Here is a 26,362-nt window from a genome sequence, read left to right as displayed (position 1 = left end):
CACACATAGAGACACATACACAAACACAGAGTGACAGAGACAAACACACACAGAGACACATACACAAACACACACAGAGTAACAGACAACAGAGAGAGACACATACACACACACAGAGTGACAGAGAATCACACAGAGAGACACATACACACACACACACACACAGAGTGACAGAGAATCACACAGAGAGACACATACACACACAGTGACAGAGGATCACACAGAGAGAGAGACACATACACACACAGAGTGACAGAGACACACACATACACAGAGACACATACACACACAGAGTGATAGAATCACACAGAGAGAGACACATACACACACAGAGTGACAGAGGATCACACAGAGAGAGAGACACATACACACACAGAGTGACAGAGGATCACACAGAGAGAGAGACACATACACACACAGAGTGACAGAGGATCACACAGAGAGAGAGACACATACACACACACAGAGTGACAGAGGATCACACAGAGAGAGAGACACATACACACACAGAGTGACAGAGACACACACACACACAAACACACACAGAGTGACAGAGAATCACACAGAGAGAGACACATACACACACAGAGTAACAGAGAATCACACAGAGAGAGACACATACACACACACAGAGTGACAGAGACACAAACATACACAGAGACACATACACACACAGAGTGACAGAGAATCACACAGAGAGAGACAGAGACAAGGGAGGGGTCGGAGGGCTCGTGGGGCTGGCAGCCGAAGCTGTGAGTAGCAGAGGGGGGGGGGGGGGAGCGGAGGGTTCATGGGGCTGGAAGCTGTGAGTAGTGGAGGGTTCATGGGGCAGGAAGCTGTGAGTAGCAGAGGGGGGCGGAGGGTTCATGGGGCTGGAAGCTGTGAGTAGCAGAGGGCTGGAAGCTGTGAGTAGCAGAGGGCAGGAAGCTGTGAGTAGCAGAGGGGGGCGGAGGGTTCATGGGGCTGGATGCTGTGAGTAGCAGAGGGCTGGATGCTGCGAGTAGCAGAGGGCTGGAAGCTGCGAGTAGCAGAGGGCTGGAAGCTGCGAGTAGCAGAGGGCTGGAAGCTGCGAGTAGCAGAGGGCTGGATGCTGCGAGTAGCAGAGGGCTGGATGCTGCGAGTAGCAGAGGGCTGGATGCTGCGAGTAGCAGAGGGCTGGATGCTGCGAGTAGCAGAGGGCTGGATGCTGCGAGTAGCAGAGGGCTGGATGCTGCGAGTAGCAGAGGGCTGGAAGCTGCGAGTAGCAGAGGGCTGGATGCTGCGAGTAGCAGAGGGCTGGAAGCTGCGAGTAGCAGAGGGCTGGAAGCTGCGAGTAGCAGAGGGCTGGAAGCTGCGAGTAGCAGAGGGCTGGAAGCTGCGAGTAGCAGAGGGCTGGAAGCTGTGAGTAGCAGAGGGCTCGTGGGGCTGGAAGCTGTGAGTAGCAGTCAGGGACGGTCAGCTGGTGGTGCCGCTACAGCCGCACTGCTGTGGGTCGCAGAGGGGGGGCCAGCACTTCAAGCAACCAACTGAGACAAGGGGGAGAGCGGGCGGGGGGCCGTGGTTCAAGCAGACGGCTACCGCGCTTTTTGTTAAAACGCTGAAAGCTGCACGCCCTCCGTCTGCAGCGCCCCCAAGCAGGTTTTTTTTTTTTTTTTTTTTTTAGTACATCGATTCTAAAACGCACCCCTATTTCAGAGATGTGAAATTGGGAAAAAAAGTGCGTCTTAGAATCGAGGAAATACGGTATTTATTTTTTGATTATTGAAGCTCGGCTAACACGGTACTGATACCACTACATGTATATATATATATTTATACACACACATTCCCAGCTAGCTCAAACTGCTACACCCACCACATCATTGAACAGGCCTTACTATGGTTCTTTCCCCTCATACAGAGGTAAAAGGAAGGGTTCACAGTGTAGTGTAGGACCTGCATTTTTGGTTATACCTTGACGTTTGGTGTGCAGGCTTACAACGCTTTGGCCAAAAGGTTTAACTAAATAACCAAGTAATTATTATTTAAGTATTTAAACTTTATACTTATTACCATATATGTTTTGTCAATTGGATGTAGCATTGGGCACCCCTGTCTTTTGTTGTGTGTGTGTGTGTGTGTATATGTATATGTATATACTGTATATATATATATATATATATATATATATAACATTTAATCACATTCCTATTACATAATTGCAGCACACAAATCTCTGAGATGGAAGACTGACTATTAAAATATGTTGCTTATCTTTGCCACATCTCCCCCATAAGGGAAAAGAAATGAAGGAGAAAACCGTTTGGAAGAATAAGCTTTTTTTGCTCGTACATTCCCAAGATGTGAAGCATGTACTGTTCCTCGGAGAGGGATAGCACAGAACAGAGACTGGTTACTTGTTAAGCCAAAAACAACTTCATTGCAAGTTTTACAGAGTACTGTGCAGTTTAAATTGCTCTGATATTTAAAGTAAATCTGTTGTCTTTGCTAAGTGCTTACAATGATTAATTGAACATGTATATTATTGTGCAATTCCACTCCCACTATTTTAGCTGCACACCAGAATACTTTCAGGATTACAATGATTGAGGCTTCCAGTAGTTCATTCGGCAAGCCTTCACCCTGTAAAATTTTATTGAACCATCTGACCAGGTATGGTTTTAGTATAGATTCATGCTTTTTATAGTAGAGGTTGGAGAACCTGTCCAGTCCAGGGTCCTTGAAATTTTTAAGAGATTTGATAGTTTCGGATACCTCTTCTGCCATTATTGGGCCGCCTAGTTGATTAGCGTCCGGAGTGTCGAATTTAGGAAGTCTAGACATTTTTATATACTCGTCTATTTTTGTTTCTAAGTCTGCACTACTCATGTTTCGCCAGGTTGTATACAGTATGTTGCTATAATATGTCACAAATTCCTCATTGATTTCGGCAGGGTTATATGTTAACACATCCTGTTTGTTCTTTATGCTGTAGATATTTAAACTGGCCATTTTATTTTGGAGCTTAGCTGCAAGGTACCTGTCTGCCTTGTTTCGCGTCTCGTAGAAGGTCTGGTTAGTCCAGCACATTGCTTTCTCAGTGTCCTCAATCAATATGTTTTTGAGTTCTGAAGGCTTGAGGCTTAACAAACTGCGACAAGGACTTACACGTGAGTTTCCCGGGTCCCAACCTCATAGTGCTCATGGTGAGCCGGTTGGGGGGAATGATTATATATTATACCTCACCACACTAAGGTTGTGTATAGCCTGGGTCTATAAGACTAATTTCATCTTTCACCAGCGGGACTATGCTATATTCTGAGCACCTGGAGGGTTAATCAGATGATTCACCCGTTTGTATGTTTTTGAGTTCAATTGTATCTTTGTCTATTTGGCCTCTGACATCGTGTGAAGGGTTTTGTTGGAAGACCTCTTCATTTTCCCTGATGTTATTTAGTCTGTCTATTCTCCTACTTTTTTTCTTTATGAGGCGATGCTGACTATTCTACCTTATGCGCGGCTCATTGAGTACTATCTCTTACTTGCCCACTGTCATTTAATGAAAAATACTCTGATAGAGCTACTCCTATAGCATCTTTTGTCTCTGGTAGTCTAAGCAGGAGGTCATTCATACACCATCGAGCACCGGTTGGTCTCTGGGGTATATCCCTTAATAACAGAGTCACTGGGGCGTGGTCTGACCAAGTGATATTATCCATCTCCATTTTCACAATACGACTGGCCAGGGCCCTAGATAGGAGTATGTAGTCAATGCGTGTGTATCTGAGTAGAATGAGTACCCTTTATTCATCAGTCTCCAAGTGTCTACTAACCCGCACGTCTTTATATTGTATTTCAAGGCCCTTGAGTTTTTTAGTTTTGATTGGAGTTCCTTGTTAGGGATTCTCGCCCTATCATTATTACTATCTATAGTGATGTTGTGGGAGGAGTAGCTCAGTGAGTTAAGACACTGACTGGCACTGAGTTTGAAGCAGGGGAGCCTGGTTCAATTCCCGGTTTCTTCTCCTTGTGACCTTGGGCAGTCACTTTATCTCCCTGTGCCCCAGGGACCAAAAAACATAGATAGTAAGCTTTACGGGGCAGGGACCTGTGTCTGCAAAATGTCTCTGTAAAGCGCTACGTAAAACTAGCAGCGCTATATATTATTAGTATCCTCCTAAAATTAGGTACCCTTTCCTATACTCACCGATAGTGTCATAGGCGTCATTAATGAAGGTTGCTTGGTTTTCGTTAGTGGCGTATAGGCACGCCGCAGTTAATTCTGCTAAACCTAGTTTACCAGTGATGATTAGCATGCTACCTACCTTGTCTCTTTTTATCTTTTCGATTACGATGGGGACATTGGTTTTAATCAAGATGGCTACGCTAGCCTTTTTGTTTTCCGCTGGAGAATGATAGATTTGGTGGAAATTTTTGTATTTTAGCCTAGACAGATCTTCTCTGTTAAGGTGAGTTCCCCGAATCATATATATAGATATATATATATATCCCCTTGCTTGGCTTTTCGGTCCCTGAACATGAGCCTTCTTTTCATGGGCGAGTTTAGACCCTTAACGTTCTGGGTGATTACTTTTAGATAACTAGCCATTCCTTTAGTTAAAGTGTCTTTATAGAGGATTTTTCCCTGTCTGACCTATTGTTGCAATGATCTGTTTGAGAGCTCCATTGTGTCGGAGAACATGCCCTTCCCTGTTTTGTAGCTTTCCTGGTCTGTATGGGTGTGGGTGGATTCCAGTTAGGATGGGGTGGAGAAACACTGGGAGGAAAACAGAAGTTCCGCAACCATTTTTGATGGATTTCTGCGTGGGTTTTATCCGTCACCTTAAAGGAGGCGTAAATCTGTTTTTTAGAGTAAGATACTTGCACTGCATGCGCCATAACAGTAAAACAGTAGAAATACACTTCATAAATATGTCATGTTTATAAAATGCACATTTGTTTTACGCAACCTCGTTAGCACACACTTACAGTACTTCTTGATACATAGACCCCATAGAGGACCTCAACCACATTAACGTAGCACTGAATCAGAACTGTATATATATATATATATATATATATATATATATATATATATATATATATATATATAACTCTTAATGTCACTTTAATGAGTTTTAAACCATCCTTTGATTTCTATAGCAGGTTTAGCACACCTCCCTGGTAGTGCAAGATATTTGCAACACTTTCCTGTTTGTGATAATCTGTTGCCAATGTTTCCAGCAGTTTGAGCTGCAAAACTATAACAATAGATAATGTTACCTTAGTAATATAAGGATACAATTGTAGCTGCTTAGTTACACTGACTGAAGGATTGATTGAAACTGAAAGGTGGCCATTATGTTAGGCACACAATCAGGCTTTTACAGATTTATAACCGGAGCACCAAACGATTGCCAGCTTAGGTAAGAATGTGGAATTATACATTGCCACGTGCTTTACATATACAAATAAAAAAACAGGGGGTGGGTGGGAAATGTTGTACTGCGGCTTCACCAGGGGCGTATGTTAATATACCGTACAAGAGAATGAATGCAGTCTGCGATGATTCAGCCATTTGAACGTCAGTGTACAATCAGCTATCTAGTGTACAGTACCTGCTGACACAGTGTTCAGTAACATTATCCGGCATTCATTAGCAATAAGGAGAGCACGTTCGGAGGGAATGTTAGCATTACAGCCGGCCACATTATTACAAACAATCCGCACACTTCTGTTTCTGCAGAATGTTGGAACCTTCCCACACTTTTGTTCACGGATGTGGTGAAATGTTTGTGTGGCCGCCAAGCACGAGCTGGGTCTGGTTTTTTACCAAATGCCAATATAATAGCTGCATGTTGCACTAATATCTCTTTGGAGCAGGACTGTTTCTTTTTTCATGTATGCCTTTAACTACGCTCTCTCTGCCACGGGAGGAAGTTTCCAAGAAATAAAAAGCCTACATGCCTTTAATGTCCGTCCCTTAGAGCAAACTGCGCGACGCGGTCTGTGACCTGTATCCTGTTTGTCCGGAGCTACGCTATGTAAAATGTGTGATTTCTGGCACCACAAGGCATGGCTCCTCTTTATTTATGTAGGTGTGGTAGCCCTGCTGGGTGGGTCTGGTAAAGGCTCTTGTGGGTTTAAGTTTTCCCTTGTATCCATTACTCCCAGCCTGTGCCAAACCTGCCATGCTACAGTTTGGCTTAGTGCGTCTATGTCAACCCACTTATTACAGCTGCCCTTCCTTCCTTAACTCTCTTTTTTAGATCTAGAAAGACTATAAATACGCGGGTATTCTAAATACAAACAGAAACAGATTAAATACAGTAGTATATTTAGTAGAAATAGTTACTGTGCCGTAATGCCTGTATATAAAGTTCTTCGCTTGGGGAATAGGAGAGGTTGTGTGGCTTATGCACTGTAAATGTAGGCACCTCACTCTGTTTGTATTCTGCTATGTACAATTGTGCATTCGTTAGTAAAACTACTGTATATAATGAGATATAATAATTATATTGCCATTTTTCACTTACAGAATTCCTGGCTTATGTTGTGCATCCTGTACCAGAATTATTTACATTGTGTCTGTAAGAATGAACTATCCTGCCAATGTTATGCAAGAATAAAGCAATACTACGTGTTAAACACCATGATGCACATTTTTGAGCATCTACTGTATATAATCTTTGATTCCATGTTATGAGTCCTAACCCTTCACTTGTACAGTATGTCATTGGCAAGCAAACCCCATCTGTATCACTCTCCGTTCACCTCTCTCATATTTTAACCCCGTCTTATTGTCTGTCCCTGAACCGCAAGAATAAATGTGATGCATCGTTATTGCTGCTCGGAGAAATAAAAAGCATAGCAAAATAATACCATGTGCGGTATAAATTGAATGGATTGCTGCCACTCGAGTATACATGTTTCAATTTGCTCTTGAGTTATACAGTAAGTAGATCTCTAACTTGTGATATTATGAAGCGAGGTTAGTTTCAATATAAATACTCTGCATTCGTCATGTGCTAAGGAGGGATTGCTGAATAAATAACTTTTATGTCCAACTTAAGCGGCATTAAATGAAAAATCAGCATAGCCTAAAATGCACTTACAGTAGCTCCCTTTAATGCCAATCCCAGCCAGTGTTCAGTCACAAGATTAGTGGCGCTAAGACCAAACATAAAAATGCAGTGAGCGACTTCTGTGCACCGATCCCATGAGAAGTCGTCCATTTTACAGATCATCATTACATGTTTATTCCAATCATACTGTTTTACATACAGATGCAGCCAGACTTACTATCCCTTGAAGCTGCGGGAAGAAAAGCAAACAGCCACGGCTGCCTGCGGGGGTGGGGGGGTCCCTTCTGCCAAACGGACCCCCACACCCCCCAGAGAATTCCTCGCTGCCGGGAGAAGCCGCGAGTTCTGTGCCGCGGGTGCAGCAGGCACGCGGAGGCTGGTTACATACAGTATGTACTGTGCATCGAAGCTGTCATTCCGCTCGCTATGATCATCGCTTCCGTTTAAGAAGTCACGGAGAATCCTTCTGAAGAGCCGTGGAGAGACGCACGTAGTGATGTTCACCAGCGCGTGTCTTGCAAAGGTCGATGTCATTAGTTGGCATCATCCCCTACGATAACTAACCATATTAGTCATGCGAGTTCTTTACACTGAATTTATAGTTTATTGAATATATATTTTAGATCCAGTGACCGCTTCTGGTGACTGTGGACGAGTCACTGTGCTGCTGAACCATCCGCTTCAGGACAGGGACTTATAATGCCTGCAAATTCTATGTACATGTACGGCCCTCGAACACTGCAACGCTACAGAGGAATTCCGGACTGGTGCTTTGGTTTGGAATACGGCTGTTCGTGTTATGCTTTTGTCAAATAAGGTTTTATGACTCAGCCCACTAGCCTTCGTGGCTTTTGTCTTCAGTTTATGTGTTTGTTGCCATATATAGTTCAGCATTAGATGAAGATTAACAGTACAAAACATTAAAGCAATTGTTTATCCTGTTATATTTAGCAGCTAATTTGTATGGGTATTAGGTCACGTAGGCTCGGGGCCATATTCTGTGTTCCTCACAGAGGCACTGTTCTGACAGCAATAAAACGGGACCCAGTGCTGAAGCGCTCGTCTGTTCCTTTTATATAGGAGGCGGAGATACCGGAGCAGCCTCCCAGAAACGTCTGTGTATCTTTCACCCGAACGGCACATTTCCATAGAAAGAGGCGACTTTGCTATCCCGTCTCTTCTCCCTTTATTCTGTCTACTCCGGTGACAGTTTGTCGTGTAAAATATCATAAACGTTGTCAGCACAGGTGGCTCAATCAGTCCCTGCTTCAGCACAGGTGGCTCAATCAGTCCCAGCTTCAGCACAGGTGGCACAATCAGTCCATGCTTCAGCACAGGTGGCGCAATCAGTCCCAGCTTCAGCACAGGTGGCGCAATCAGTCCCTGCTTCAGCACAGGTGGCTCAATCAGTCCCAGCTTCAGCATAGATGGCTCAATCAGTCCCAGCTTCAGCACAGGTGGCTCAATCAGTCCCTGCTTCAGGACAGGTGGCTCAATCAGTCCCAGCTTCAGCACAGGTGGCTCAATCAGTCCCAGCTTCAGCACAGGTGGCTCAATCTGTCCCAGCTTCAGGACAGGTGGCTCAATCAGCCCCAGCTTCAGCACAGGTGGCTCAATCAGTCCCAGCTTCAGCACAGGTGGCTCAATCAGCCCCAGCTTCAGCACAGGTGGCTCAATCAGTCCCTGCTTCAGCACAGGTGGCTCAATCAGTCCCAGCTTCAGCACAGGTGGCTCAATCAGTCCCAGCTTCAGCACGGGTTGCTCAATCAGAGTCTCAGTCTCCGTAATGTAAAATCATAATTATTTAACTCCTTAGGGCCTCATGCAGAGAGCAGCGCTATTTAGAATTGGAGAGGGGGAAAAATTGTAGGTTTTTTGGAGAGTTTTTTTCTCCATATGCAGAAAGGGCAGAAAACTGCATTAACAAGCCTTTCTGCATATGGAGAGTTTCAACCAGCGCTATGAGCGCAGTTGAAACTAGTGGGGAAAAAAATCGCGTTTTTTTTTTTTTTCCCTCCACCGGCCGCGGAGCGCCAGCTGCTTGGTGGAGAGGAAAAATGTTGAAAATCGCGCCATTTTTTTGCCGCGAACAGCCACTAGATGGCGATCGCGGCTCTCTGCATACGGCAGGAAAAAAAACTGGAGAGATTAGAAACTCTCCAGCCGCGCGGCGAATTTCAAGGGAAAAAAAAAAATGGCGCTTTTTTTTAAACTTGCCTTTTCCGGCGGTTTAAAGCTCCATTTTCGCCGGCAAATGGCGAGATTCCTTTTTGCGCTGCTCTCTGCATGAGGCCCTTAGTCAACTTCAAAAACCAGCACACATTGTTACAGATAGTTATATGAATACTTGATTACTCGTATTCAGTTAGAATCTCTCAGGGGACTCAGGGACTACTTTAGGCATTTACATTATTTGCCGTCTTGTGCACTTTCATCTCTATTTTTGATCACAAATGCGACGGACTTAAGCCTATTAGTTAGAGCAGGCATACTCAACTCCAATCCTCAACCCCCTCCCCCCCCCCCCACCAACAGGTCAGGTATTCAGGATATCCCAGCTTCAGCACAGGTGGCTCAATCAGTCCCTACTTCAGCACAGGTGTCTCAATCGAGGCTCAGTCAAAGACTGAAGCCTGAATATGTCAGTCTTTGACTCAGCCTCCGATTGAGCCACCTGTGCTGAAACGGGGATATCCTGAAAACCTGACCTGCTTGGGGGGCTTGAGGACTGGAGTTGAGCCCCCCCACCGTATGGCATGCCAAGCTTGCCCACTGTATGGTATGCCAAGCTTGCCCACCGTATGACATGCCAAGCTTGCACACAGCATGGTATGCCAAGCTTGCCCACCGTATGGTATGCCAAGCCTGCCCACCGTATGGTATGCCAAGCTTGCCCACCGTATGGTATGCCAAGCTTGCCCACAGCATGGTATGCCAAGCTCACCCACCACACCAGGGTTACCCCAGTCCAGGCAAGTCCAAACGTCAAATTGAATAATTCTTTTTCCTTCTCCAGGCTGAAATCCTCCTGCGTCTCTCTTTAGTTTTCATGGAGAAAGACAACCAGACTTGCAAACTTACAATACATGTATTTTACACAGTACCTTGCCATTTGATCACCTGGAAGTAGTGGCTGGGGAACTTAAACCATTAGAAGGTGGTCACCATCCTTCCAAAAATACTAATCCATTTAGATGGATTATGTATGGTGTGGGATTTTAAATGATCCCTCCCTTGGTGGTTTTATCAGATTTGTGTCATTTAAGGGACTCTGGGGCCTATGCAGAGAGCAGCGAATTTTAAAATTGGCGAATTTATTAAAAAGTAGCTTTTTTGGAGAGTTTTAATCTCCATATGCAGAAAAGTGCGAATTCTGCTATGTTTAACATGGATGCGTGTGGCGAGTTTAAATTGGCGAGATGCGCGCTTCAGAAATGTGTTAAAACAAATTCGCGCCTTTTTTTTTCCCTTTGTAATGGCCGCGAGCGGCAGTTTTTTCTGGCGAGTCAAAACGGAGACAATCGCGCCATTTTATTGGCGCGAACAGCCGCTAGATGCCGTTCGCGCCTCTCTGCATACGGATATTTTTAAAACTGGCGAGATTGAGGTTCTCGCCAGCCGCGAGGCGAGTTTTACAAATAGAAAAGAAAAATTGGCGCGTTTTTCGGAACTCGCCATTTTCTGCTGCTTTCTGCGCGATTTTCTCCAAAAAATGGCGAATTTCAAAATAGCGCTGCTCTCTGCATAGGCCCCATTGTGTCTAATTTGGTTTGCACCCAGTTTTACTTCTTTACTACGTTTAGATTGTGTGAGGTTACCTTACCGTTCTGGCCCTCACAAGGAGCATTCTTCCTCCTCGCTGCGCTAAACCGGCTGTATGCTAAAGGAGGTGGGTACTTCATGATCACACTTTGTGATTGTTCAGATGTTTTAACATACAGGGGTAACCCCAACAATGGAAGGTTTGGAGTCCCAAATATTAATCTAAGTGTTTAGTGGGTTGCTTGATATTACAGTATATTTTAGAAACGCACACACAGTAAAGACATCATATATTTATATTTATTTTGTGGGGAGAGGGGAGGGACGTTGCAATAAGTGATAAGTGCTCACATACACAATATTATTCCTCAAAATATATGGGTTCCTTTCATTGATAGTGGGCACAATACCCACCATTCAAGGGTACTTTCCTATTGTGCGTAAAAGACAAATGCAAGGTAAAAATATTATAAAAATGAGGCATTGTCTGTAGTCCACATATAACACAGTGGAGCATCCGACTGCTTCCAAGCTTGGAAATGATTTTTTAAAGAATCATCTGTAGAGAATAAATTTTCAAACTATCTTCTTCTATTTGAACATCTGTCAGCTATAACTGGTAGCAGACGACAAGACGTTGGGGGCGGTGATAAGTTGCCCCATGTGTTCTAACATGCGTTTCAGACCGTTTGTTCTCTTCAAGAAGAAATATTGTACCACTTATAAGAAAGAGGTAACAGTGCATCAAGACACTGAGCAGATTTCCTCCCACGGTGGTGCCAAGGCACTTCAGCTCTGACTATTTTGTGTTATTCTACCGTGAGGCATTGCCAGTTACGCCAAAATGGTTCAGTTGTGATGGGGACAGCCCATCCTGTTTGTTGTACTTGGAATCATCCCCTAGGTCCTCTAAGGTAATAGGCTTCTGCACATATTCCCCGTTCCGTCTCCCACCCTCCTACATTTCTCATCTTGTGCAGCATTTGCTTTTATTTGAACATCTTGTTTCTAGCAGTTCTATTATTATTATTTTTTAGACGTGTTAAGAGTATTTAATGAACAGATGTCTTACATTTGATGAGGAGTAAAGAACGAGTAAGTCATTTTAAAAAAAAACTATTTTTTTTTAGGTCTCTCCCTCAAATGTATAGATACAGAAATGTACATTTAAGAATCCAAACGCTATCCATTTCATACAATGTTTGGTGAAACTGTTTAGACATTGTTTCTAAGCTGATGCCAGAGCAAAAAGATGGCAGAATGAGAAGTCACGTGTTTGAAAGGAATTACCCATTCTTTTTGTATGGTAACATCGTTTTGTTATGAATTTCCTGGGTGTTTGGTACCATATCTCTAATCAGGTAAAGTGCAATTTACAAACTCTGAATATTATCTTCAGGGAATTAGACAGCATTTTATATGCTGGTCTGAGAAGTGGGGCGATATTTTCCGTAATGAAAAATATAGTGGCTGCTGAATTTTTGTACCTTAATCTTTGCTTGAGTCATGATCTCGGGTTACATATATGAACTATATTTGCCCAGGTTTTTGTGATACATTGAAAAGTATGAAAATAACCACGTGTAATACTGTTAGTGTATCGCAGATATGTTGGCTCCACTGCAAATGTCTCGTTCTATTTCGCTGCCACGTTATCCTTGTTTTCTCATTCATTCTTCTGCTGCTTAAGTTAGGAAAAGAAAAAATCGTTTCTGCACACCAAATTAGACAAATGAGAGATTGTTCATGTATACGTGGAGTATAGTGCAGTTTATAAACGTATGCCAGTGACATATCCAACTTAATGTGCCCGCTGTCACCTTGGTCAAGGATTATTTTGGACTACAGACAGCAGAACTATAAAGCATTTTACATTTCTTACCAAATACAATGGGCAGCACGGGAAGATGCAGGGAGAACGCCGGCGGGAACCTGCCAGGGAAGGCTGCATAGTGTCATTGAGCACTACGGCAATGAGGACATACCTCGCACCATTTCCCACCGGGAAATATCCTGGTTTTGTGTCAGAGACCCTGGATAAAATGCTGTGTAAATATAATCTATCTGGGAACCTTGCAGTCATTGTGTTGACCATGAACTCCTCTGTATACCAAAGTATTCTAGAGTCAAATGTGAGGCCATCTGTCCGACAGCTAAAGCTTGGCCGAAATTGGGTCATGCAACAGTCATGCAGCAATGATCCGAAGCACACCAGCAAATCTACAACAGAATGGCTGAAAAAGAAAAGAATCAAGGTGTTGCAATGGCCCAGTCAAAGTACAGACCTCAACCAGATTGAAATGCTGTGGCTGGACCTTACGAGAGCTGTGCATAAACATGCCCGCAAACCTCAATGTACTGAAGCAACGTTGTAAAGAAGAGTGGGCCAAAATTCCTCCACAACGATGTGAGAGTGATAGTCATACAGAAAACGATTACTTCAAGTTATTGCTGCTATAGGTGGTTCTACAAGCTATTGAATCATAAGGTATACTTCATTTTTCACACATAGCTTCTCCATATTTTTGTTAAATAATACATGACACGGTGTAATATGTCATGTGCTGTTGTTCATCTGAGGTTGTATTTACCTAATTTTTAGACCTGCTAAGGAACAGATGATTGTTATTATGTCCTGATATGTAAATCCATAGAATTCAAAGAGGGTGTACTTTCTTTTTCACACCACTATATATATATATATATATATATATATATATATATATATATATATATATATATATATATATACACATATATATAAATTGCAGATCTTTCAAATTACTGGTGAGATGTTGTAATATTTAATATTATTTTATTTTTTTTAGACCATGTACAACGTTGTGTCCAGATTCTTTGATCTTTACAGATGTGGTAACTGTACGGAGGGTTTATTCTACCAATGTCAGCAAATAGCGAGTTTAGAGCTATACTAGCACTTATTTTTAGCACCGTGCCAGATTAATCAACTGCATTTGAAAGAAGCACAAGGAAAGGCCATCCATAACATCCTTTCTGCAATGTTTGTGCTCACGTTTTCCAATGGCTGAGTCGCTGCGTGTAATGGAGAGCTAACTCTTATTGAAGACTAAAATATCTGAGTAGATTAACGGAGATTCTGGTCAAATCAACAATGTTTCATGGGATCCAAAAATACATTCTGTTTCCAACATTTTCCCCATATTTCCTTTTGAGCGGTCTAATAACAAGTAATAATTGCTCTCAGTTGGGAGAAGGTATGTTAAATATGGAAGGATTTTTAACAAGAAGTTACCAAAACCTCTCTTTGAAAATGAGTCCTTTCCTAATAAATGATTTGTCAGGCTGCTGTATGCCATGTGCTTACACCGTTTGTGCGGAAAAAGCAAACTGAAAATGTAGATGTTTTTGGGTCAGATCTTAATTGAAGCTCCCAGAGATTAAGGGCCATTATGCTATGCAACATCTCCCAGCGCTGGATGTCCCCTTTCAGCCTATGTACTTCAATGGGCCGTATTGTGTCTCATGACACTGCTTAGTAAATACAGTATGGGCCGTAATGTTTTTTAATATTGAGGCAAATGTGTTGCCAGTTCCAACACAAGTCAACACATTTTTGGAGGAGGCATAGCTTGTGCTTAAGACATTTACGTTACCAACTGTCCTGAAATAGTAAGGTCCTCACTGACAATGGTGTTGGGACTAAAAAATGTCCCGAACGAGAGCAAAGAAACAGATAATGGAAGGCATGCCACCTAGTTATAACTTTATTAAGAGTTTGTTCAATAGCGTCAGAAGGAAAAAGGTTACTCACCATCGCAGTCATTGGCCCAGTGGACATCATCAAAATACAGATGCAGCAGGTACTATTGCTGGCGCACATTTTTTGCATGGGGCTAATTGAAACACAATGGTGTCTGATCTGGTTGGCGCGTTGTGTGTCCCGCTGCAATGAGCCAGGGGGATCATTAAGGTCTGCTACATCTGTAAGTGTCACTGTTTTTCCTTTTTTCCAAAGTTTGTCCCCATATGGTACTGGATCTGACTTTCTCAAGCCACATCCCCCGTAATATTGCACATATCACTCAATTGCTCCTTGCTTCTGCTTACATAGTTTGCTAATAATAAAATACTACCATCTGGAAGATGACATACCAGAGCTCTGCTGCCATTAATTTCCCCACAGAAGTGGGTGCATTTATTTGAAGCATAAGCATGTATACCCCTATTAATCTAAGGTACAGTCAGCAACCTCAGCTATGCATTACTCTGATTCCACCTCACTGGATATGGTACAGGACCCCAAACTCACCGTAGCAAACTAAACACCCTCTACAACTTAATATGCTGCTTTGTGTTACAATGCAGCTACAACACACATCGCTGCGAAATGCTCACATAACTAGATTGGTCATCACTGGAGTCTAGGCACAAAGTTAATTTTTCCTGTCTTGCCTTCAAATACTTTCTGTGCAGCTACCCATCTATTGTAAGGAGACTCCACACTCGCCCAAATAGAGAACATAGAAGCAGGCGACACCTGGGAGATGCTGATAACCAGATAAAGTGTGCGCAAAGGAGCACACGAAAGAGATCCTATATATTGTGCACACTGCTAAATGTAGAGAGCGTATATAAAATGAGAAGTCAATTAACTTTTAATAACTACATCAATGTACATATATGTACCATAAAATCAAAACACTAACAATCACATCAATAAGAGTTGAAATACTATTGTCAGCGTTCTCAATGAGTGAATACGAGTGTTAATGTTCTAACATAAAAAGGTAACCCCTTGGGCGGACCGTGTGCCTCCTAGCTGGTTATAGTGAATACATAACAGCATACTATATACTAGCTATGTCTCAATTTCAAACCCAAATCCTGATCCCTAACCAGAACATGGGGTACCATCCACTAGTTCCAGCTACTAGCTACCCACCTAAATAATAAATAGGGGCCACAGATTGAAGTGATTTATATTCTTCTTAAACTTTTTATACAGTACTTATTATTGTCTTTATTTGTGTGATTTCTCATTATTGTTATGCAGATTTATCTTTGCATTGAATTAGAGCAGGTGTGCGCACACTTTTGGTGCTGTGCCCCCCTGCATGCTCTCCCCCAGTGTTCGCACCCCCCCCCTTACCTTTGCGCCGGTGTCAAATGATGCTGCGTTGCCATGGCGACACGTCGCCCAAAGCCGGCTGAATCAAGGTAAGTGAGTTACAGAGGCCTTGCGCGGTCAACCAGCATTTCATTTAAATGCCTTGGGGAAGAGCACGAGGCCTCTATTACCACAGCGCGCCCCCAAAAAAATCTCACGCCCCCAGTTTGCACACTTGTGCATTACAGGACATTTTTCACATTGTTAATATATATTTGAAAAGAGACTGTCTCAAATATAGTTTGTTTTATTTACCATAGTCCACGTACTCTACCAATTACCGTACATTTCTATTCTCATTTAGGACCGATTTGGAGATTTGCCTGTGTATTAAATTACAATTTCTATTCTAAAATCAAAACTTTGATCATTTGTTTTACTTTTATCATTTGCAACCTGCATCTTTTGTGTTTGTTTTGGCCGTAATACGTATGTACAGTTCAACGGTTCTACAAGCTACACTGGACCACGAGGAGTGTAGGTTTAGCTTGTGATGCTGAGAAGTACACTTGAAGAAGAGACCTGTGAGGTCCACCTCTGTAGATCACTTCTCATGGTGATACCAGAAGACTGGCGGCACTCGGGTGCATTCGGACTTCCAGCAGCTTAAAGGTTACAAGACAGGACTGGAAGAGGGGGGTCTGGTTCAATTCCCTGTGTCAGCTCCTTGTGACCTTGGGCAAGTCACTTTATCTCCCTGTGCCTCAGGCACCAAACACATAGATTGTAAGCTCCACGGGGCAGGGACCACGTCTGTCACATCCCTATGTGCCACGGACTGTACTTGTGAAGCGCTTGGAGTCCCGCTGGGAGAAACGCGCTATATGCAATAAGGTTATTATATCAAAAATAAATAAGGAAATGTATATCATAATAAACTTATAAAATACTGCATTTTTAATACTCATTTCTTCTTGAGGTATTATTACGTTATCTTGCATTTATCCGACGTATTTCTTTGATCCCCTATGCACGGGATAAATATGTGCACTTCTACGTATGAGAGAGGGTCATTTCCCATATGTTTGTGAAGTGAAACATTCTCTTTGTGCTGTTCTCCCCAGAGCTAGCTGATGTGCTCTATTGTTAGTAACCAACGCAAACCTGTGCTATTATGCTGCATTATACGGCTATATGATACGGTTGACTTACAGTAACAGCAGAGAAATATCTTGTTAGAATAAAGCTGTGACGTCAATAAGAGGGATGCTCTCCAGCTGGGACTTATTGCAATGCATACTTCAAGTGCCAGCAATAGTTGTAGCAATTTGCAAATGGATTAAATAAATGCTGTGTACTTTTTCAAGCAGCATACTTTAACCCAGTGTTTTTCAACTAGGAACCCTTGGGTTCCCCGGGCATCCCTAAAGGGTTCTTAAAGAGACACGTGCAGAGGTACAACCAGGGAGACAGATTTGGGGAAATTAAACCCTGGCATTTATTTAGCCCGTCACTTTAAAAACTATCGTTTAAGGAAACACAAAGATAAATAAACATCCTATCCCTTTGTAATGGCTAACTCACTTTCCCTGTCCCTATCTGCAGGGCTGGGAGGATAAGCCTCTTTCCAACCTTTGACCCCAAAGTTCAAAGAGTAACCTATAAGCCAGGGGGCTATTTATGTAAATCTGTGGGTATGGGTTGTGTCCATTGGGGGGTCACCCTCTGGTGGGTGCCATGGCCAGCTGTGTCCTGGAATAGAGGTCTGGTTCCTGGTGTCTTGCGGACAGCACAGTCCTCCTGTGCTCAAGAGATCTCCCCTGTAGTTACAGCAGGAGGCTTTTCTACCTGTCTGATGAGCCAGGTGGAGACTGGTTAATTGTCTGAAGCTGCAGTTAACCAGCTCCCTGCTGGATTCCTCAGACCAATACAGGCTTCCTAATGAAGCCCCTTTTACACAATAGTTAAGGCCCTGTTACAGGTTCTCTCTAATTTTCACGTCATTTTAAAATTGTACCAAATACAGAAGAATGTGCAATGCATCTGATCTCAGACACGCTATTATATATGGTTGGGGTTCCTTACAATGCATCTGATATCAGACACACTATTAGAGAGGGTTGGGGTTCCTTACAATGCATCTGATCTCAGACACGCTATTATATATGGTTGGGGTTCCTTACAATGCATATCTGATATCAGATGCGCTATTAGAGAGGGTTGGGGTTCCTTACAATGCATCTGATCTCAGACACACTATTAGAGAGGGTTGGGGTTCCTTACAATGCATCTGATCTCAGACACACTATTAGAGAGGGTTGGGGTTCCTTACAGATGCATATCTGATATCAGACGCGCTATTAGAGAGGGTTGGGGTTCCTTACAATGCATCTGATCTCAGACGCGCTATTAGAGAGGGTTGGGGTTCCTCAGAATTTCATATAGGGTTCCTTAACCAAGAAAAGGTTGGACACCACTGCTTTAACCATATCATTGATACAATCTGTGTAATTGGAACAACATATAACAAGTATATATTTTTTCAGAGCAAAAAATGTTCTGTCTTTATTTTTGAGTATAATTATTTTGGGAGAAGAGATGAGTGCTGTATTTCTGTCTCATTGGGTTTCTAACACTAGATTTAAGCATATCAACTACAGATGCTCGTTACTGCTCCAGTTAACGCGATGCGTTGCTTTAATAGTGGCACAATATTTAACAGTAGTGCTCTTGGAAACTGGTTAAAGAACAAACACAGGTTTATTTTTTTTAAATGATTATTATAGATTTGAAGTAGGGGGTCTCCATAGTGGAGCTGTGTTAATTTCAGCTCAGGTGACCCCCTGCTTCCAGAGATACCTGCGCCCCCTATGGAGGTAAGTATCTCTTAACAGTTTAAATGTCCCGGTCTCGCGGGCCAATAAGTAGTCGCACCGGATGATGTCACAGCTTCCTATTGGTCCACGTGACGCGGGACAGACTGCAGAGATACCAGCACTGCTACGGATGTACAGTAAGTATCTCTGGAAGGAGGGGGTCCCCTCCTGAAATTAATACAGCTCCGCCCCGGAGACCCCCTGCTTCAAACCTGTAATAAAAAAATAAAGTGCAAATGAAAGTGAAACCTGTATTGCTGCTTCCCAGAGACCATGCATGTCTGATACATCTGTTTGTGTGTTCGGCTAATAATGAGCAGAAAGGACCATTTCCATAGCACCGAGGACTGCAAACAGTCTCACTACCCAAAAACATTACATAATGATTGTTAAAACCCCTACAAAGTTTTGGTTTGTCATGGAAAAGTTGAAAGTGAAAAAAAAAATATTTAAAACACACTTATTCGCCTGATTTGTTTTAAAATAGGAGTACGTTCGTTAGATGTGACCTAGTAAGCATGCCATTATCCTTAGATCACTTTCGTTGTAGATGGGACTTCAAAGGCTTAAGTTTAATGCATTTTTACTTCATTACAGAGGTCAAGTAATACCGTACCTTTTCCTATTTATAAGTCATGGCTATCATAACAGATTTGTACGTTTGAAAGCATGAAAGACTTCTAAGGCTCCAAACGCTATATTTATTTATATTAATGTAACCCCCTTTCCCTACGCCTGGGGGAAACCGCAGGCGATCACGTGTGCTGCTGTACCTGTGAGGCTCACAGGAAGCCGAAACCTCCGCTCCAGGGGAGCCTGCGATGCTATCTCGCGGTGCAGCGCCTCCACCTATGAGGATCCCAGCGTAGGCGGAATTGACTCCTCATAGGAACCAATACTCACTAATAATAATACAACCAATGTATATAAACACACTTTACTCATAAATAATATAATGACACCAACATAACAATACACGGTAATCCATGACAATAATAATGGTGGTTCCCCCAAAGTACTGAGGGTGCCCTGGGCACCTGAAACCCTGACCAAGATGGCCGTCGTAACTCTCGTCCGAGGTTTCTGGGAATTGTACTGTAGTTCCTGATTCCCAAAATGGCCACCGCAACTTCTCCCGATTCGACGGAGCAATGCAGGGTCAGCTCTCCCTCCTGTATGCAGTTAAGGGGGACCCTGCTACATTAGTACACAGAGGGCACATACTTAGTGCAGCACTCACAGAGCCCAAGTAAAAGCATTTCCTCGATTATCTTAGGTACCCTATTCCAAGAAGATTAATACTCATAGTTTTTTCTCACATAGCGCTGCCAGATGAGTTTACAATCTATGATTTTGGTGCCTGAGGCACAGGGAGATCAAGTGACTTGCCCAAGGTCACAAGGAACTGACACCCCTGCTTCAAACTCAGTGTCGTTGTTATCAGTCAGTGGGGATTATGCACAAAGCAGTGATAAGTGTTTTTAAGTGAGATAAATGCTTTATGGCGCAAATTTTTTAGCAATGACTGTGTTGGTGATAACAAGCCTTTTAAGCGCGATACTGCAGTGTTATCATTGCTTTGTGAATCGCGCTGCACGCAATATTGAGTGCTTTGTGCATAACCCCCAGTATCCTTACTCGCTAAGCCTCCCCCTCAATAAGTATCAATCACGTGTACAGTTGTCATGCTATGTAGATATAGAATGTCATTGTTCCCTTTTCCAGTAGTACACAGTGGGACAAAAAACATTTATATAAATGCATTTATTTTTCTCAAACTAGAAACTAAAGTAACAAATAACTGATAAATAAAGTAATCTTAAATTCACCCTTAATGTCTTTGCCACAATTTCAACCGTTATTAATCTACAATAAGCCAATTGTTTTTGTCTTTATGAATAACAATAGCTCCGAATGCATTTTGCCAATGACCCTTTAAAGGAGTCGCTTCACCGGTGCTCTAAGAAACATAATCTCGGTGACAGCCGCACACTTCTGTAAGTGCTTGTGTTCATATCTTACCGAAATGGCAATCATGCATTCCAATGATTCACCCCCCATCAGCTGATCCATGTGCAAGGAAACGGAGGCATGCCAAGGCCATGGGGATGTGTGATCACCTGGAAATGTAACCTGTAATAGTGACAAGGTGAAGTACAGGCCAATGCTACAGCATTTTAACCAGTATGTAAGTGTAAGACCGCGGTCCCAGTGCTTTCTACAGCGCACAAACACCGCGCCTCAATGGGGCTGGGCCCAGTACGCACCTTCGCGCGGAAGCTGCAGCCGCGCTTTACTGCAATTTTTCAGAAAGACATTGAAATTGAATTTACAAGTTGCGACGGAGGGGTGGCCACGCCCCCACCGATGGTTCAGCCAATGAGGTGCGAATCAGCCGCGTGAGGTCATGCCACGCCCCTGGAACCCCCCCAACCACACTCCCCCCCCCCCCTTCACAATCTCCGGCATCTTCTCCCAGGATGCAGATCGCGGTGAAGCGCTGTGCACGCGCCTTCCCCATGCCGGGCGCGCGTGCACACTGGGACCGTGGCCTTACAGGCAAATTTCTAGTCCCCTCCTTTGTTCTTTAACTCTTAACTTTAACACCTTTGATAGAAGCCACAATAACATTGGTTTGCTATGTATGTATGTACGTATTTATATATATCTTTATTTATATAGCGCCATTCATGTACATAGCGCTCCAGCAGTAATACACGTGACAATCATACAAATAACACATAACGGGAAGAAGCGCTTCAGACATAAAAGTAACATTAGGAAAAGGAGTCCCTGCTCCGAAGAGCTCACAATCTAATTGATGCGCTACATGCTTCTTCAGCAGAGATGGGGCCAGTTATACTGTTGGCATGTGCTGACTGTTTTTACATGTAACATGTTCTACGTCTGACTGCATTGTAACGTCTGATTATATCTGCCAGCAGGAGAAGACATTTCTCTAGGACGCCAAGAAGCATTTGAAATTTTTAAGAGGGATTATGCTGACGGAGGCACCATTGAAGACAACAAGAAGCTTCTTAAACAGAGGTATGTCATAGCCGGCTACACGCTGGCAACACAAGAGCAGAATGCTGTAAATAATGTACTTTAAAGCGGCAATCCAAGCTGGCGCATTCTTTGGCTACTTCTCTTTTATTTTTTCACATAGGATTGAAGCAGGGAGTTTTTAGAACTGAACACCACTCGTTTCAGCTCTGGAGCCCCCCTGCTTGCGGAAATGCTCGCCTCCTTAGGGGGTGCCAGTAGCAGCTCCGCTGGGCTAGCTGGCTCCACGTTCAGTACCGGCGGAGTTTCAGCGCACCCGCGCCCTGTGGGCCAGCAGGAAGCTGTGATGTCATCAGGTCCGGCTTCCCATTGGCCCGCGTGACACTGGGGCTTTAAACTTTGCTGAGATACCGGAACCCCCTTTTGAAGTCTGTATTTTGGGAAGCAGGGGGTCCCCAGAGCTAAAAAAATAATGGGGTTCAGATATGGACACCCCCTTGCGTCAATTGAACTGTGTTAAAAACAGTAATAAAAAAAAAAAAAAGCATAAATTGCTCCTTTAAATGGCGTAATTGTGTCGCGCCGACCAATAAAGGAGGATATAATGAGGCGTGTTTAAATGGAAAATGCTCCAAATGTTTTGCCCCGTGTAGTTGTGTCAAAACATGAACTAAACAAGTAGTGTTCAAAGTGCTGTGGTGGCTGGTAACATATAAACTTTTATTTCAGAATCGTGTTTGCCTTAGTTTCTGATATATAAATATTCAGTTCCTGATACTTCCCCTGGACCGCGCTGCGATCGCGTCATATCCCAGGGCCCATTTGATGGCCGTGCCGTCGGTGCTGCTGCACCGAGCCCTGCGGTTGCAGGGGCCCGCGCTCTTACCAACACAACAATGAAACCGATTGCTGGGAGAGAGCGCGGGGCCTCTGTAACTTTCTTACTGTACCTTCTCCTTCCCCATCTCCTCCTGCAGGGTCCCTCATCATGGCGTTGCAGCGTCAAATTGGCACGTTGCTATGACAGCAAGACGTCAGGTGATGTTGTGATGTATTGCACCGTCACGTTGCTATGACAACAGGACGCCCTGCATTGCTGCGTAGACATGACAACGTGACACGGTATGGCATTGTGATGTAGCGTTGCCATGTCAACGGGATGTCACGCAACACCATTTGTCTTCGTGGCGCCATGATGAGGGATCCAGCAAAAGGAGATGGCAAAGGAGAAAGTAAGAGGCCCCCACACCACATGTCCCGGCACCGAGCCCCCCAATAATCCCTGCCTGCCCTGCTCCTCGCACCTCCGCATACAAATGCCTGCATTATACCCAAAACGCATGGCATGACCGGCTCTGAAATTAGACTTGAAAGGTGCTTTACAAATAAAAGTTATTATCGGGACCTGTACCCCTAGCACAGGGGCGGCCAAGTCCAGTCCTCAGGGGCCACCAGCAGGTCAGGTTTTCAAAATATCACTGCTGGAGCACAGGCGGCTCAATTAGTGGCTCAGTTGAAGACAACACTGGTGGCTCTTCAGCACAGGTCTTCGACTGAGCCACTGATTGAGCCACCTGTGCTGAAGCAGGGATATCTTTAAAACCTGACAGGTTGGTGGCCCTTGAGGACTGGAGTTGGCCGCCCCTGCTCTAGCATTTAGTGGACTCCCAAAGTGTCCCCCATTAATGCATGTGTCAATGTTATGTTCCATATTGCAATCAGACAATTCAGCATTATAGCATAAGATTTGGCATAAGTAAACACTAATTCAGCATGACTGAACACCTACAGTTTTTTTGCTGAGCAAATCGCTCTCACAGAGAGGTCTGGGATATTGTGTTAATCTTACTTAGTAGGACATGAGAGGGATGCCAGACGGTCAATTATGTTGACTCATGGTATCTGCTGTAAAATGGTATTGTACTGACACATGGGCTTTCTAGATGCTTAGTCAGACAAGAGTACCTTCTGTGAAAACCATACAGGAAACCCACATGCTTTTTTTCCTGACTCCAGAGATGTAAAGACTAATATGAACTTATGCCACGGAGGTATGTCACTGGGGAGACTTGGTGTAAGCGGCCGATGAGTCAGTGCTCAAGTACTCTCAGTACTTTGAAGTTCTGTTTGACGCAGAGCAGATTGTTTTAATGCCCCTTATCTGTGGTCTTTGTATGAAGCCTGTTGGTCTCCCTCATGTGAAAAAATCAACACATACACCCCTGGAATCTCAGGGTTGGAAACACCTGGAACAGAGCAAGGTCTAAAGGCAATTTCCACTAGATACAAAGTTTAGACACACATATATATATATATATATATATATATATATATATATATATATATATACACACACACACACACACACACACACACACACACACACACACACACACACACACACACACACACACACACACACACACACACACACACACATATATTAGTGTGTGTGTGTGTTATACACCAGATAAATTGTAAAAATGTTTTAGCAAAATAAAAAATGTAACATTTCCAAAAAAAAAAAAACACATACCAAGGAATAATAAAAAGGGCCAACCCACCTGAGAAGTCCTTTTTGTCTTGGGGAATGAACCCTTTACAAGAGGGAATATAAACATTACAGCGTGCTCATTTAGTGCTCCTGGAGACTCTACATCTAATCCTCTCCACATGGGATGGCTACCCTCACCCTATGTCACACATAACGTCTCAGCGTACACATCGGGAGTGTCACCACGTTACAAAAGGAACGCGGTGATGCCGCCGAATGTCAAAATCATACAAAAAGTGCAACAAAGTGTCATACCCAACAAAAGGTAAATGCAACCCTTCTTCTACATGGCAAGGTTCAGTCTCTCTTCAGGGAGCTGGTCCCATACAGGCTGGGCGTCGCCGAGTGAGCGGCGATAAGCCACTTATCGGCAGGTTCTGAAACTCGTGCAACTCTAATAGCCTTGATTAGTTTATCGAGGCCTATCACAGCTCCAGAATGGCGAATGGAGAGAAGACGAGAGGTTAACGCACAAGGCAAGGCAGAACTGTGGAAATGCAAGGCTACCAAAGAACTATGCTCAGCCAAAGAAGGAATGGCTGAGCAGGATATATATATAATTACTTTGATGCTACGCCGAACCGTTTGGGCATTTACCTACCTCACGGATTGGGATGGTTTCAGATTCTTTCTGAATACCGTGATAACACAAATGACAAACCGTTCGGCGTGAACATGCCAAACCTTACGAGGTAGCAGCAATCTCATCGAAGCTACTAGAATAGGCCCCTGTGAGTTATTACAATCTCTCTGACAAGCAAGTCGGCCACTGGGTGTTGTACATGGCAGGCCACCTGACATCATACTAGTGCCATCATAATGCACATAGCCTGCTGGCAGATAAGGAGAGTCAGGTGGCTATGAAGTTTACACAGAAAACAGACGAAGAAAGAAAATGAGGAAGTCAGTTGTCACGTGAGGAGAACGTGAGAATGCTGGAGACTGAGAGACGCAGAAATGTTGGCGTCAGAAGGTATTAAAGGGAAGTGATGGGAGGGAGAGAGATGAGGTGAAAGAGCGACAGGAGGGGGAGAGAGAGAAGTGGGGAGAGGGGAGAGAGCAGGATGGGAGGGATGAGGTTGTTTTTTTAGAATTCTGATCAACTCTGGGTTCTTTCAGCTAGTAAAGAAATAATTGTGTACATTCATATATAAATAACAGGACATCCTATAAAAATACAAAGGATATATCAAATTACAGGCAGAGTGTGGATGTCTGACAGGCTCATTTACAAAAGACATTATCACCAACAGGAGAGTGTTGCAAAGATCTTGCACTGCTGGGGAGGTGTGCTTAAACCTGCAAAAGATGCTCCATATACAGTATTGTAACTAATTAAAAATGGTACTAAGAGTTGAATTTTAAAATAGAACAGCTATTATATACAGAACTGATTGATTAAAAAAAAAAACACGTAGAATATTGCTTGGATAGCGGTCTTTAAAAAAAAAAAACAACACATTTTTAAAACATACATTGTAAAGGGCAGCAGCCCCAAACCCTGTACTGATTACAGCATCCTCTCACCAAATGCACGCAGTACAGCGATCCGTTTTGCTACTCACTCAATGCCTATTTCACTTTTTCTCCTACTGTTTCTGGTCTTTCGCTGGCTGCTCTTTACCAGTGTTATGTGATGCAAGTATGGCTCCTACTGTTCATACAATGTACAGGAGAACAGATGCATGTTTCTGTTACTATGAGGATAAGGGACTTTACCAAAGACACACAATGAGACTTCAATAATTGAAGGCAATAAGGTGGGGTCACCAGGACAGGTTTGCTGATTGTGTTATCCATAATAAAAGGAGCCCCCACACAAACCCGTGAGAGCACGAAGGAAAAGCAGCAGGTCGTCAAATAATTACAACAGGGGCGCTCAACTTCAGTCCTCAAGCCCCTCCCTCCCCTCTCCCCCTCTGCTCCGCTCACATGGTCCTCTTGTCCCACCGCTAGTTGTCTCTCTGATTTATCTGCTGTAAAAGCTGTGCGGGGAGACACAGAGGGAGGGGCCGCTACTCTCTGATCTCTC

At 43.6% G+C, this 26,362-nt stretch overlaps 1 protein-coding gene across 6 annotated transcripts in view; it reads left to right on the top strand.

Moving 5' to 3' along the window:
• Nucleotides 1–26,362, top strand: part of KIF6 (kinesin family member 6) — a 300,109-nt gene that overhangs the window by 160,861 nt on the left and 112,886 nt on the right. For 4 of the 6 annotated variants that reach the window (XM_075595373.1, XM_075595370.1, XM_075595375.1 and 1 more), the window contains exon 14: nt 21,713–21,818. In XM_075595373.1, coding sequence (XP_075451488.1) covers nt 21,713–21,818 — 106 coding nt within the window. The remainder of the gene's footprint in view (nt 1–21,712; nt 21,819–26,362) is intronic. The other 2 variants (XM_075595374.1, XM_075595372.1) reach the window with 1 other exon arrangement.

The sequence above is a fragment of the Ascaphus truei genome, chromosome 4, assembly GCF_040206685.1.
Source record: "Ascaphus truei isolate aAscTru1 chromosome 4, aAscTru1.hap1, whole genome shotgun sequence".
In the NCBI taxonomy this organism is placed as follows: domain Eukaryota; kingdom Metazoa; phylum Chordata; class Amphibia; order Anura; family Ascaphidae; genus Ascaphus; species Ascaphus truei.
This window is presented reverse-complemented; position numbering and strand designations above follow the sequence as displayed.